Raw genomic sequence first — 13,662 nt, 5'->3', positions numbered from 1 at the left:
CTCCACAATCTCCATCCTTTTCAACATCTATATGTCCTCCCTAAAACTCCTCCACCTATCCCCCCTTGAAACAATTTACACTTATGCAGACGACATCCTCGTCCTCCTCGAGACCGATTCGAACCTCACCGACCTGTCTAAGAACATATCCTCTTGTATAATGAACCTACAATCCTGGGCCCACACTGTGCAAATGAAATTGAATGAGTCCAAAATAAGACTTCTCTGGCTCGGCCCAAAACTAGACCACCTACCCACCTCCATTCCACTACCCTCTGGCTCCTCTCTGCAGCTTGAGTTCTCGAGCAGGGTCTTGGGCGTCATCGTCGATTCCACTTTGTCCTTCAGTGACCACCTCCAATCCTTGGTAAAAAATGCTTTTTCAGCCTTCACATGCTGAGGAAAGTTAGATCCTGCTTCCATCAAAAACATTTTACCCTCCTTGTCCAATCCATCATCTTTTCCAGATTGGACTATTGCAACTCTATCTACTTAAGCCTAACTAAGAAAAACCTCCACAGACTCCAACGGATTCAGAATGCCGTGGCCAAGCTTATCTTCGCTAAAAGTAAATTTGACCATTTCTCCCCACTCCTGGCCAAGCTCCACTGGCTTCCGATTATCGCCAGGGTCCACTATAAATGCGCCTGTTTAGCTTTCAAAATCCTACATGGTATCCTCCCTCCCCTTATCCCTCTTTCTTGGAATTCCTCAAACCCTAATACCACCAGATCCTCCCACAAATTAAAACTATCCTTCCCCTCCCTAAAAGGCATTTCCCACACAGGAAAGCTAGGGACCTCCCTCCACTTCAAAATCACTGAGCTCTGGAACAACCTTGCCTCCCCTCTTCGGAACTTGAGCTCCCTCCAAGTTTTCCGCAAACATTTGAAAACCTGGCTTTTCACAAAAATGTAAGTCTCCCTCCAATTTAGGAATCAAGGAAACTCATATCTTGGCATCCCAAGTCCTCTAAATTTTCTTCACACTTCTACCTCTAACCCTCTGTTGTAGTTCCTTCCTATTTCTTCCACTGTAAACCGCGCTGAGCTCTACGAACGTGGAGATGATGCGGTATACAAATCTAAGGATTAGATTAGATTAGAGTCAATCTGCCTTAACCTCTTTGGAAAATACCCCGGAATATAAATGATAATTAACATTTTCTCTGCATACAGTGTGCTTTGTGGGTTTTTTAAAAATTTTATTGTTGGTAGATCATTTTGACTTGGTCATTTTAAAAGTAGTTTGCAAGCCCAAAAAGTGTGGGCATGCCTGTACTAGAAAATACAAATGATACTTCCCACAAGTTTTTTGCCTTTACAATTTTATAGGATTATTGCCGAGATATCTAGAACTTAAATTGTGATTTTATGAGTTGATTCTCATGGTATATAAAGCACAAGTGGGTAATTTCCTCAACCATGAATTTTAAAATGAAAATATTTCATTATAGGTGATCTCCGATAGCTGCATCAAAGCAATAGCAAATCTTAGCACATGACCTATAATTTAAAAATTGAACGATATATTCATCCCTGCACCGATTATCTTGGTGTTGATTATTTTAAATTATATGCTTACATTTTACATAAGAATTGTATAGTAGACTTGACTAATAGATAATAAAAGGATAGATTATGAACCATAAGTGGGGGTGGTACTATAGACCTCCCTTGAATGCCTTCTATTGGTTATCAATTTATATCTTGCTTATCTCACGGCCCTCAGAGATGCAACCAAGAGTTCAATAAAAGATCATGACCCTTGGCTTTATGCACCCAATCGTCACCAGGTCGATACTGCTGTGAAACTAGTTAAGTCTTAGAATATTTTTTTGAAAAGTTTACAACTTGAATTAAATGTGATAAATAATCTTTAAATAGTATTTGAATCAATACTTAGCTTAACTGGGGTGGGAGTGGTTGACAAGGGATGAGTACGCCAACATGTTTCACCCTTGGAGGGGGTTTCCTCAGGGCTACAATCCCTTAATTAAACTGACTTCTCACGACGTGACCACCCGATATATCTTGAGAACTTAAGTATTGATTCAAATACTATTTAAAGATTATTTATCACATTTAATTCAAGTTGTAAACTTTTCAAAAAAATATTCTAAGACTTAACTAGTTTCACACCAGTATCGACCCAGTGACGATTGAGTGCATAAAGCCAAGGGTCATGATCTTTTATTGAACTCTTGGTTGCATCTCTGAGGGCCGTGAGATAAAGCAAGATATAAACTGATAACCAATAGAAGGCATTCAAGGGAGGTCTATAGTACCACCCCCACTTATGGTACATTTTACATAAGAACATAAGGTCAGACCAATGGTCCATCAAGACCAGTAGCCCGTTCTCACGGTAGCCAATCCAGGTCACTAGTATCTGGCCATAACCCAAGGAGTAGCAATATTCCATACTACCAATCCAGGGCAAGCAATGGCTTCCCCCATGTCTCTCTCAATAACAGACTATGGACTTTTCCTCCAGGAACTTGTCCAAACCTTTCTTAGAACCACACTCTTACCACCTCTGGCAATGCGTTCCAGAGCTTAACTATTCTCCGAGTGGAAAAAAATCTGCTCCTATTAGTTTTAAACGTATTTCCCTGTAATGTCAAGTGTTCCCTAGTCTTTGTAATTTTTGACGGACTAAAAAATCAATCCACTTGTACCCGTTCTACTCTATTCAGGATTTTGTAGACTTCAATCATCTCTCCCCTCAACCATCTCGTTTCCAAGCTAAAGAGCCCTAACCATTTTAGTCTTTCCTCATATGAGAGGAGTTCCATCCCACTTATCTTGGTCACTCTTCTTTGAACCTTTTCTAGCGCCACTATATCTTTGAGATAAGGAGACCAGAACTGAATGCAATACTTCAGATGAGGTTGCACCATGGAGCGATACAGGGGCCTCTCTAGATGTTTGAGTCGACAACAATTGGTGCCGTGGAGTGAGATCAATTGACTCCCATGTCAATGGTCCCCGCACAAGTGGAGCATCAATGTGAGGTTCGGTCAGTGTCACTATCTGCTCAGACTGAACTGTCACCTAGAGAGCTGGTGTCGACATAGCTTGGACAGTCGGTGTCAACATGGCCATAATTTGAGTCGGCACTAGCATCTGAAAATGCTCACCCAATTCCTCCCAGAGCAAATTGTCAATCTTTTGCTTTAGGGAGAGCACCGGCACCATTTGCTTTTTAGTCGGTACCACTGGTACCACACCTCGGTCCGGCGATGAAGATACCTAGGCACTCACCAAAATTGGGACCAGGTGCTTACAGGAATTTTTCAAGGTTGGCATGACTTGACTCAATGCCACTTTGACCCGAGTCCCAGATGGGGTAGGGGAAGGCTTCTTAGCTGGCTTACCCACAGAAGGTTGCGACATCAGAGATGTTTCCGCTGGTGTCGATATACACGGTGTCGTCTTGGTTGGTGCCACTGGTGTTGGTAGTAGTGTTGGCTCCCCCTCCATAGCGACACTGTTGAAGAAGGCAGTTTTTCAAAGTCCTCTTCTGAAGAGAAGAAAACCAAGTACAGGTTTCTGGGTGATGCTCTGGTCCCAAACACTGGAGACACCAGCGATGTGGGTCAGTCACAGATATGGGCCAAGCAAAGCAACCGCAGTTTTTAAATCCTGTCTGCAGGTGTGACATGTGACATTGATGGAAAGACTGCCTCAGCCAAATCGAAGTTGGAGGCCAAGGTGGTACAACAGGCCCCGCCGGGCTGAACCCGCAAAATGGAAAAAAATATTTTTTTTTTTACCCAAAGGTAAAAGAACAAAAAAAAAAAAAAAAAGAGATGAAATACAAAATTGACTGAAAAAGTCAAACGCGAGAGTGGGAAGGCGAAAAAATTTCAACAGCCATTGAACGTGCCTTCTTAGCTCTGCGGAAACTAAGAAACTGAGGGACAACGTGCCTACAGCGGGCGGGAAGGCACTCGTGTATGCGTGGTGCGGACTGATCGCAAACTTTCTAAAACTTGAAGTTGTGATTCACTTTTCAAGTGTCCGTGCCGGGGCTCCATCGGTGATATCACCAATCAGTGAGAATATGCTGCCTGCTTGTCTGGGATAAAAATTGTTATGAGTTTTTGCCTCTGAAGTATTTGTATCCTGTACCAATTATAGCAGCTGTTCAGCTTTACTTCAAATAAACTTATCTAACAATAACCCCACAATACTACAGATCAAAAGAGCAATTTGTAGTCAACAATCTTGAGTATTAAAGAGACATTATGTAGTTAGTGCTATATTTCACCTGAATTAGATGAATAGTTCAAAATTCCCATCTGTGAACTGCAAATCGGGCAACTATACAGTAGGCACAGCAATATTATCCCTATGGTCAAATAAATATATATATTCCGTATTTTTCGCTCTATAAGACACACTTTTTTCACCCAAAAAAAGTGGGTGGGAATAAGGGTGCGTCTTATGGAGCAAATACTAACTAACCCCCCCTCCCCTACCTTAATTTCTCTGGCGGTCCTGTGGTTTGACGGTCCAGCGCTGTAGGGCAGGAGCTTTCAGCCTCCTGCCCTTCCATCCAGCATTCTCGGCAATGGCAGAGTCGGAGTGGCAAGAAGGCAAGCGTGAGTTTTTTTGCTTCCTGCCTTGCCACTCCGTGATTAGCAGTCCAACGCTGCAGGGCAGGAGCTTTCGGCCTCCTGCCTTTCTCTCCTCCCGAGCGATAGAGTGGTAAGCAAGCAGGAGTGAGATTTTCGCTTCCTGCCTTGTTCTGTGCTGCTCTGTGAATGACTGCCCCAGTTCTCGCGAGAAAAAAACTTGCGCTTGCCTTCTTGCAGCTCCGACTCTGCCGCTGCCGAGAAAGCCGGATGGAAAGGCAGGAGGCTGAAAGCTCCTGCCCTACAGCGCTGAACCGCTGGAGGAGTTAAGGTAAGGGGGGGACCCTGCCTGCCTCTGGGTGGGGGGCCCTGCCTGACTGCTTGCCTCAGATTAGGGAGCCCTGTCAGGGTGGGGGGGCCCTGCCTGCCTGCCTGCCAGCCCTGCCACTAGGCCTGCCTGTCTGTCACTAGGCTGCTAGGCCTGCCTGTCACTAGGCCGCTAGGCCTGCCTGACTACCACTAGGCCTGCCTGACCTGTTCCCTGTCCCAGCCTGCCCTTTCCCGGCCTGCTCTGTGCCCTGTCCCGGCTTACCACTAGACCACCAGAAGAGGGACAGGGTACAGAGGCTGGCAGGGAGGGGGATAGGGTGCAGAGTCTGGCAAGGAGTGTGCGGTTGGGTACAGAGCCTGGCAGGGAGAATTTGGTTCAGAATTTTTTTTTCTTGGTTTTCCTCCTCTAAATCTTGGGTGCGTCTTATGGTTAGGTGCGCCTTATAGAGCGAAAAATACAGTATATTTTTAAAAAATTTACTGGACCCTATTCCCTTCACATCAGTCCCACCATCTAACACAGAATCTGATCTCATGTTGAGTTATTATCTGTTTCTCCCTACAAGTTATTACCTTGGCAAACTCTGGAGGAGGGTTCTTCCCACGGCACAGGTTAGACAGAGCCCAGACAGCATTTCTGGTCATTGTGAGACGATTCTGCTTTGAAAGTAATCTGAATATAAAGGAGCACAGAAAGTATGAAAAAGACTAACCCAGGACAAGCTTGGTTTTCTCTATGCTTAATTTGGATTCTTAAATAGAAAATTATTTTTAACCATTTGGTCAAAGTAGAAAATTGTATTTTTCCCAGATATAGCAAAGATTAATGAAAGAAAAAAAACACGAACACAAATAAATACTTAATAATTTTGAGTGAATATCTATCTGTATGATATAAAAGATAAGAAATGAGGCCTTGGACCAACAACTTACTGTAATAGAGGTGGCAAAATGTTGCAGTTCAACACATAGTCCCGGCATACTGTGCTGTCTCCTGCAATGTTACCAAGAGCCCAGACAGCCTGTGAAAGAATATTCCATAATTACAAACAAATGGTACTCCATTGCCCCAGTTATATTAGATAGATTATGAGGGAAAATGCTTGAGCACTCGATTGTAAACCGCTTAGATAATATTGATAGGCAGCAAATAAATATCTACATACATACATATATATATATATATATATATATATATATATATATATATATATATATATATATATATATATATATATATATAAATAAATAATAGTACTCAAATGCCAACCTTTTCCTCCTATGAAGAAAGAACTTGGCTGTACATTGCCTGTAAAAGGGAGCTCAACTGTTCTAGAAGTATGCAGCTGAAGAATATCCTTTAAACTACTGCTTCCCAACCTTTTCAAGTCTAAGGGAACACTTACATTTTTAAAAGCATTTTGTGGCACATCAACCTCTTACGCAGGCAGAGTGGATATGGGAGAAAACTCATGGCAAAAGAAAAAAGCTAGGAAAAATCAGTTTTAGTTCATTAGTACATTTACTATTCTGTCTTTTCCTAATACATCAATTGGTTTACAAAAGAGTGAGGAAACCAGTGTAACCTAGTCAAGGGCTAGTCACTTAATCCTCCATAGCCCCAGTACGTTAGATAAATTGTGAGTCCACTGGAACAGATAAGGAAAATACTTGAGTACCTGACTGTAAAACCACTTAGATAACCTTGATAGGCGGTATATAAAATCCTAATAAACTTGAACTTGAAACTTGAATAAAACCCACAAAAAAGAAGGTATTAAGTTTACTTATTACATCAAAAGAAAAAAAATTTAAGAACTCATTAAGGTAGGGATTATGAATGCAGCTAGGACAGAATCAAAAGAAAAGTCTATCAATTGGGCTTAAGAGATTGCCTAAATAGTGTCTCCAATCCAGGAGATAAAGCATTCCAGAGAAATAGTATTTGATAAGAAAAAGCAACACAATGACTGATCTCTAGGCAAAAAGAAGAAAGCAAAACAAAAAAGGCAGCTTGCAATTATATTAAGCATCTTAGAGCATAAAAATTCAGAAGGCCATCAAGATAAAAGTTTCTGAACAGTAGGCTGTAAGAACGCAAAAGAAAAACTGAAGAGAAAGAGGAGAAGTTGTGTGTAATACATGTGCTGCATAAATCAGGGTTCATTATTTATACCCTACATACTGCCTGATAATTCCAATACTCAGGCTTCTCCTCTAAATAGCACAGCCAGAGATATGTACAATTAAACATATTCAGAAAGAAACTCTTGTACATTTAGAGTCACTGATTACAGCTTGTTGCTTCCAGATTCTGAGAGTGAAGTCCATGAGCTGGGCTGGATCTGATCATTAGACAGTGGTGACATTTTACTTATGGCACATCTGATTGGGTTTAAAGGCACTCCAGCATGCTATCACAATGGTTGGGAAGCACCATTTTAACCTTAAACAGTCATTTGTATCCAAGTGCTTGGCTAGTTTAATTTGGATACTGGACTTACCTTTCCAATTCTGACCTCAAGCAAATCACATCAGAGCTTTCCAAACTGAGTTACGACCTTAGAAACCCATGTCTGGGATTGTGACCTAGCTATGTGCTCCATAGCACCTCACTGTTCTGCTCTGCATGTGAATTAAGGTTGCAATTGCAGAAAGAGGGTGAGCACTGTGGTACATATACTAGTACTGCTTGATTTGAATAGATTCACTTTCTAAAAATAAAAAATTGGATTCACCGATTCAATGAATCCTTGACACCTCCAGTTCTCCTAAAGCAGCAGCAGCAGTATTCAGCGGGCAGAGGCAGTGCTCAGAACAGGCTGCTCCTAGCCTGCCTTGCTTCCTTCTGATGATGCGCCACTGATGATACAGCAGAGAAAAGTCCTGGTGGGGTAGGCCAGAAGCAGCCTGCCTCTTCCTGTTGGCCTGCTGGTCAGATCTCATAGTGGAGGGGGGTCTGTCAGGAGGTGCTTCACAGGGGGATAGGAATGATAGAAAGCTGCTGTGCATGGAGGAAAATAGAAAGAATTGTTGGACATGGTGTGGAGGAGGTAGTGAGAGATGCAACAAAGAGGTAGAAAAGGGTGAGAGGGAGAAATCCTGCATATGATGGAGAGGAGGGAGACATGCATGGAGAAGAGAGAGAGAGAGATATGTTGGACATAGAGTAGAGGGCAGGAAGAGAAGGTGCATAGGGAGAGAAAGAAATATTGCACATGATAAGGGAGGGAGGAACAGATGCTGCATGGAGAGAGAAAGAGAAAGAGAAGTGGGGGGGGGGGGAAAACAAATATTGGATATGGCAGTGGAAGGGAAGCTACAGAGATGGAAGATGGATGGTGATCACGGAGAAAGAAAACATTAAATGGGAAGGAGACCCTGATGAGCAAGTTAACAGAAGACAAACAGAAAACAGAACCTGAACCACCAAAATTTGAATAATAAAATGAGCAGACAACAAAAAGATAGAAAAAAAGAATTTTAGAGAAGGAAGTGACGTCATCGCCGCGGATGGGAGTTTGAGCAGCGAGCTCTGTTCGGGCCCGGCGTACTAACTGTTAATTCGCTGAGTAAAAAGCGCTAATTTTTCTTCCCTGGCGGTGCAGAGGTGTGTGCAGGGAACGGGAACTCCATGGCAACGTGCAAAAAACTTCCCGGCGAGAAACCCGGCCAGCGCACGATGGAGAAGGCGCTGTGCTGGACTGCACGTGGCAGCGCGGGTCCGGAGACCAGTGGCGGTGAGGCGGCGAGATTGAGCGGCGCTATCGCGGCGGTCGCCGATATGGTGGCTGAGCCGTTGCAGGAGTGCGCTGCACCAGAACCGCTCACGAAAGCGGACATGCAGCGCTGGATCTCAGAGGTGAAGTCCGAGATATCGGCAGTGGCGGTTCAAGTTTGGGAGGCGGTGCAGGAGCTTCGCACTGACCTGATGGAGGTGGGCAAGAGGGTAGAGGTGATGGAGATGCGATTGGACAGTTGTGAGGAGAATGTGACTGGCATGCAAAGATCATTGGAAACTGCTTCTGCTGACTACCAACTCCTTTTGGATAGGTCGAGGACCTGGAGAACCGCACACGGTGTAATAATTTGCGGGTGCGGGGCTTACCTGATCTGCCAGAGTATAAAGATGTTCGCGCCACCACTATCAATCTGATTCGCTGGCTTCTGCAGAACGACACTCTGGAGCCGGGTCTTGAATGTGCGCATTGAGCTCTGGGGTCCCGAACCACGGATCAACCCAAAGATATTGTGCTGTGCCTCCAGAGCTTTGTGCTTAAGGAACAGATCTTCCGCAGAGCCCGGGAGTTGGGCACGGTAACTTGGGAAGGACATCGGCTGGAGTTCTATCAGGACCTGGCTGCAGGCACGCTCCAGAAACGCCGGGCGTTCCGGGAAGTGACTAAGGCTCTACAGCGTAGTAACTTGCGCTACTGCTGGACTTATCCTTTTGGGGTAGTCATTTCCATCAATGGAGTCCACACTAAAGTTACCACCGTTCGCGAGGCCCGTGTCTTGCTGCAACAAGCGGGTATTGAAATCCCGGAGGAGGCTGCTCCTGCTGTGGGTGCGGTGTCCGGCCGTGAGGGGAACCCTGCCGCCTCCCGATGGCAGTGAGTGGAGCGTGGACATCGGAGTGGGTGGGGAGGCCCTGGGGGAGGACCTCCTCTTCGGGCAACCGCCTCTTCGTCGAGTGGCCTCCCTTGAGGGCTGAAAGACTACATATGTTTTACTGCTGTCTCTTCCCTCCGCTCCTGTGCAGGGTGTTTTCAGACTCACTCCTATTGACTGTGTCACTGGGTTCTGAGTTTTGGGTTGGAGCCTTGGGGGGGTTGCCCCTGGACTGGTCCTGGGGTGTGTGGGGTGGTTTGGGGCTGAGTATGAGTATGAGATATGTGGGGGTGAAGTGTGGTAGGTTGGAGCGGGGTTTGTTTTTTCAGGGGGGTTGTGGGGTTGGTGTGTTTGCCTTTGGGATTGTTGAGTGTGTTGTATTGATAGTTGGCATATAGTTGTGGGGATTTGAGTCAGGGGCTTAGGGGATGGATCACTTCCTTGCATGATGGTGGGAGATCAGTGGACTCTCACTTTGGGGGATGGGGGATGGAGGGGTGGGTTGGTGGGGGGGAGGGGGATATGGGGACGAGTATGGTGGGGTTGGGTCTGCATCTTTTCTGATCTATCTGGTTTATGGAGGGGTTTAGGTTGGTCTCTTATAATATCCTGGGTCTCAATTCCCCCAATAAGAGAAGGGCTTTTTATAGAGAGCTGCTTCGTTTGCAGGCAGATGTTTGCTTTGTCCAGGAAACTCATCTACTCCAGTCCCATGAATCCCTAGTTAGAGATTCTCGATTCCCCCAAGCCTTTTGGGCCCTCCAGGTGGGCACTTCCAAGAGAGGAGGGGTGGGGATTATTATTCGTAAGGGGATTCGTTGTGAAGTGCATAAGGTGGTACGGGACCCTCAGGGTAGGTATATTATGCTGGAGGCTCTGATTGAGGGGAGCTTGTATTCCCTGGTTAATATCTATGCCCCCCAATGAAGGTCAGGGGGCCTTCTTTCGGGAGTTGGTGCCTCAAATTCTCCGGTTTAAGGGGGGTGCCCCTGGTTTTGGGTGGGGATTTTAATCTCACCGTGACCCCTCATTTGGATAATTCGGGGAGGGCGGATCAATATGGGAGAAGGGATCGTAAAATGTTGCGGGCGGCGCTGGCTGCCCTTAATGTGGTCGATTGCTAGCGGTGGATGCATCCGTCGGCTAGAGACTATACTTACTTTTCTGGGATGCACTCCTCTTACTCTAGAATTGATTATGTATTTGTGGAGCGGGGACTGCTTCGTAGGGTGGAGTCGGCGGGGATTGAATCACTTACGTGGTCTGATCATGCTCCTGTTTGGGCACGGTTCTTGGGGGAGGGGGGTGGTTCGGGACAGAAATTTTGGCGTTTTAATGACAGTCTCTTAGATGACCCGGAGGTGTGGGTGCAGATAGAGGGGTGGTTAAGGGAGTACCTGGAGGTGAATGTGGAGTGTGGGGCTTCGATGGAGGCGGTTTGGGAGGGGTTAAAGGCTACCCTTAGGGGCAGATTGATTGCTCTGGCTTCTGCCCGGCAGCGTAAACGTAGGGAAGCTGCGGCGGCTTTGCTACTCTTGATAGGCAGTTAGTTTACACAAGCGCAGATCTTGGGATATAGAGCTGCGTGGGCGCTTGTTCCAAGCTTTGGATTTGGAGCGTTTGCAATTTAATCTGCAGCTCCTGCAACAGAGATATTTTGAGTTTTCTAATAAGGCTATCCGAATGGTTGCTCATCATTTGAAAGTGCGGCAGACGCGCAATCAGATTCTATCGATCCGGGCGGCTTCTGGAGAGTTGTTGCGGAAAGATGATGCTATTCGTGCACGCTTTGTGGAGTTCTACTCGCATCTTTATACTCCGGAAGTGACCGGGCCTTCGCAGGACCTAGATAGCTATTTAACTTCGGCGGCGTTGCCCAAGATTGCGCTGGAAGATGTCGCCCGGTTGGACCGTCCTCTCACGCTGGTTGAGGCTCGTGGAGCGTTGCGCTCCATGAAACTTGGTAAGTCGCCCGGGTTGGATGGCTTTACTGTTCGGTACTATAAGCGTTTTCAAGATCTTTTGTTGCTTCCTCTGTTGCGCTTTCTTAATTCTTTGCAAGAGAATAGTGCCCTTCCGTTTTTCATGCGATTGGCGGGCGTTATGGTGTTGGCTAAGGCAGGGAAGGACCCCCTCCAGTGTGCTTCTTATCGACCGATCTCTCTGTTGGGGGTAGATACTAAGATCTTCACGAGGATTTTGGCGGACAGATTGATGAGCTGGATCCCCCGGTTGATTCATCCAGATCAGTCGGGCTTTGTGGTGGGTCAGCATGTGGGCGATAATACTCGTCGGGTTTATAACTTGTTTGAAAGGGCCAGGGGTGGTATGCGGGAGACGGTGTTTTTATCTATCGACGCTGAGAAGGCTTTTGATAGGGTCTCCTGGCCTTTTTTGTTTCAGGTGTTGGATTCTGTGGGTTTGGGGCAGCGCATGCGGGAATGGATTTGTGTCCTTTATACTCGTCCTGTCGGTTGTATCAAGGTGAACGGGGGTTATTCTGAGACTTTCTCTCTGGCACGAGGAACGTGACAGGGGTGCCCTCTTTCCCCGATCCTTTTTGTCCTGACGGTGGAACCCCTGGCACAACGGGTGCGGATGAATCGGGATATTAGGGGGGTTACTGTACCGGGAGGGGACTGCAAGTTGTCCCTGTTTGCGGATGATCTTTTGTTTACGGTGGAGGATCCTGAGAGTTCTTTGCCTGCTATATTGCGGGAGTTGGATACTTTTGGTATGGTGTCAGGGTTTCGTGTTAATATTGGGAAATCTGAGTTGCATAATATTAATTTGCCCCTGGCCAGAGTGAATTACCTATGGGACCGGTTTTCATTTCGTTGGGTTCAGCATTCTTTGCGTTATCTCGGAGTTTATTTCAGCCCGCCGGGAGTGGATATTTATGATCTTAATTTTCCTCCACTCTTTCGTCGTATCCGACAGGACTTGTCCGGTTGGAAGAATCATTTTTTTTCCTGGTTGGGTAGGGTGGAAATAGTGAAGATGATGATATTGCCTCGTTTCCTGTTTTTATTTCAGGTGTTACCGCTTTGGGTGAGTAGACGTATGTTGGAGGGGGTGCAACGGCATATTTTTGATTTTATATGGGCTGGACGGAGACCTCGAGTGAGCAGGAAGGTCTTATGTTTGAGTAGGAGTGACGGGGTTCCCAATGTGGTGAAGTATTATCAGGCCACTCAGTTGCGCGCCCTTTTAGAATGGCAGGCGCAGGACCCGAAACCGTGGGTGATGATTGAGCAAAGTTTTACCGATGGGGTGCCGTTGTTGCATCGGCCGTGGGTACCTGGAAGGGTGCGGCCCGCGGGAGTGTTGTCTTCGGTTGACACTTCCTTGCGGGTTTGGAAGTTGACCCGGGATGGCTTATTGTTGGGTAGGCGCCATTCTTGGTATACACCGCTGCGGCACAATCCGGATTTTATACCGGGTCAGGGTGAGGGAGTGTTTGCTAGTTGGGAGTCTCATGGCTTGGTCTGTGTGGGACAATTATGGGATCCGGTTTTGGGACGCATTCGGCCCTTTGGTGAGCTCCAGGGCCGATTTAGGTTTGGAGCCCGGGATCTGTTTCCTTATCTGCAAGTTGTTCATTATCTCCGGATCTCGGGTCTCCTGGGGGACCTGCGGGGTGGCAAGACTACCTTCGAATTGCTGTTGGGTCCGGTACTCCGGAAGGGAGCTCTGTCTGCTGTATATCGCTGCCTTAATAGTTGGGGGGCTCTGCTCCCCTATATGTTGGCTTGGAAGGGGGACTGGGGGGTCAGCTATTTCTCTGGACTCTTGGGGGGACATTTGGAAAGAGATTTCCTCGGCGGGCATTGCAGCTTTGTTGGTTGAGAATGGATATAAGGTTCTTTTCCGTTGGTATTATACTCCTCAGGCTTTGGCTCGTTGGCGGGGGGGGGGGAGCGAGTGCTCTTTGCTGGAGGGGCTGTGGGGAGGTGGGTACCTACCTTCATATGTGGTGGCAGTGTGGGCGGGTGCATGGGTTCTGGGCTGGGGTTTTCTCTCGGGTGACCCGGATCCTTAATTTCCAGATCCCGGTTGATTGGCGGCATGCCCTTTTGTATTGGCATCAATTGGATCTAGCCTGGGGAGACTCTTTGTTTTGTAAGTTGGCTTTTACT

The 13,662-nt window shown here is 46.5% G+C and overlaps 1 protein-coding gene across 2 annotated transcripts in view; it reads right to left on the bottom strand.

Annotated features, from left to right (window-relative positions):
• KPNA1 (karyopherin subunit alpha 1) overlaps window positions 1-13,662 on the bottom strand; it is a 307,265-nt gene that overhangs the window by 191,992 nt on the left and 101,611 nt on the right. For both annotated transcript variants that reach the window (XR_004539338.1, XM_033943492.1), the window contains exons 7-8: window positions 5,846-5,934; window positions 5,486-5,585 (exon numbers count right to left, since the gene is read on the bottom strand). Coding sequence is in view for 1 of the 2 variants with exons in the window: in XM_033943492.1 (XP_033799383.1) it covers window positions 5,486-5,585; window positions 5,846-5,934 (189 nt within the window). In the remaining variant the exon portion in view is untranslated. The remainder of the gene's footprint in view (window positions 1-5,485; window positions 5,586-5,845; window positions 5,935-13,662) is intronic.

Source organism: Geotrypetes seraphini, chromosome 4 (genome assembly GCF_902459505.1).
Source record: "Geotrypetes seraphini chromosome 4, aGeoSer1.1, whole genome shotgun sequence".
In the NCBI taxonomy this organism is placed as follows: Eukaryota; Metazoa; Chordata; class Amphibia; order Gymnophiona; family Dermophiidae; genus Geotrypetes; species Geotrypetes seraphini.
Note: the sequence above shows the minus strand (reverse complement) of the source record. Positions and strands in the feature narration are given on the sequence as shown.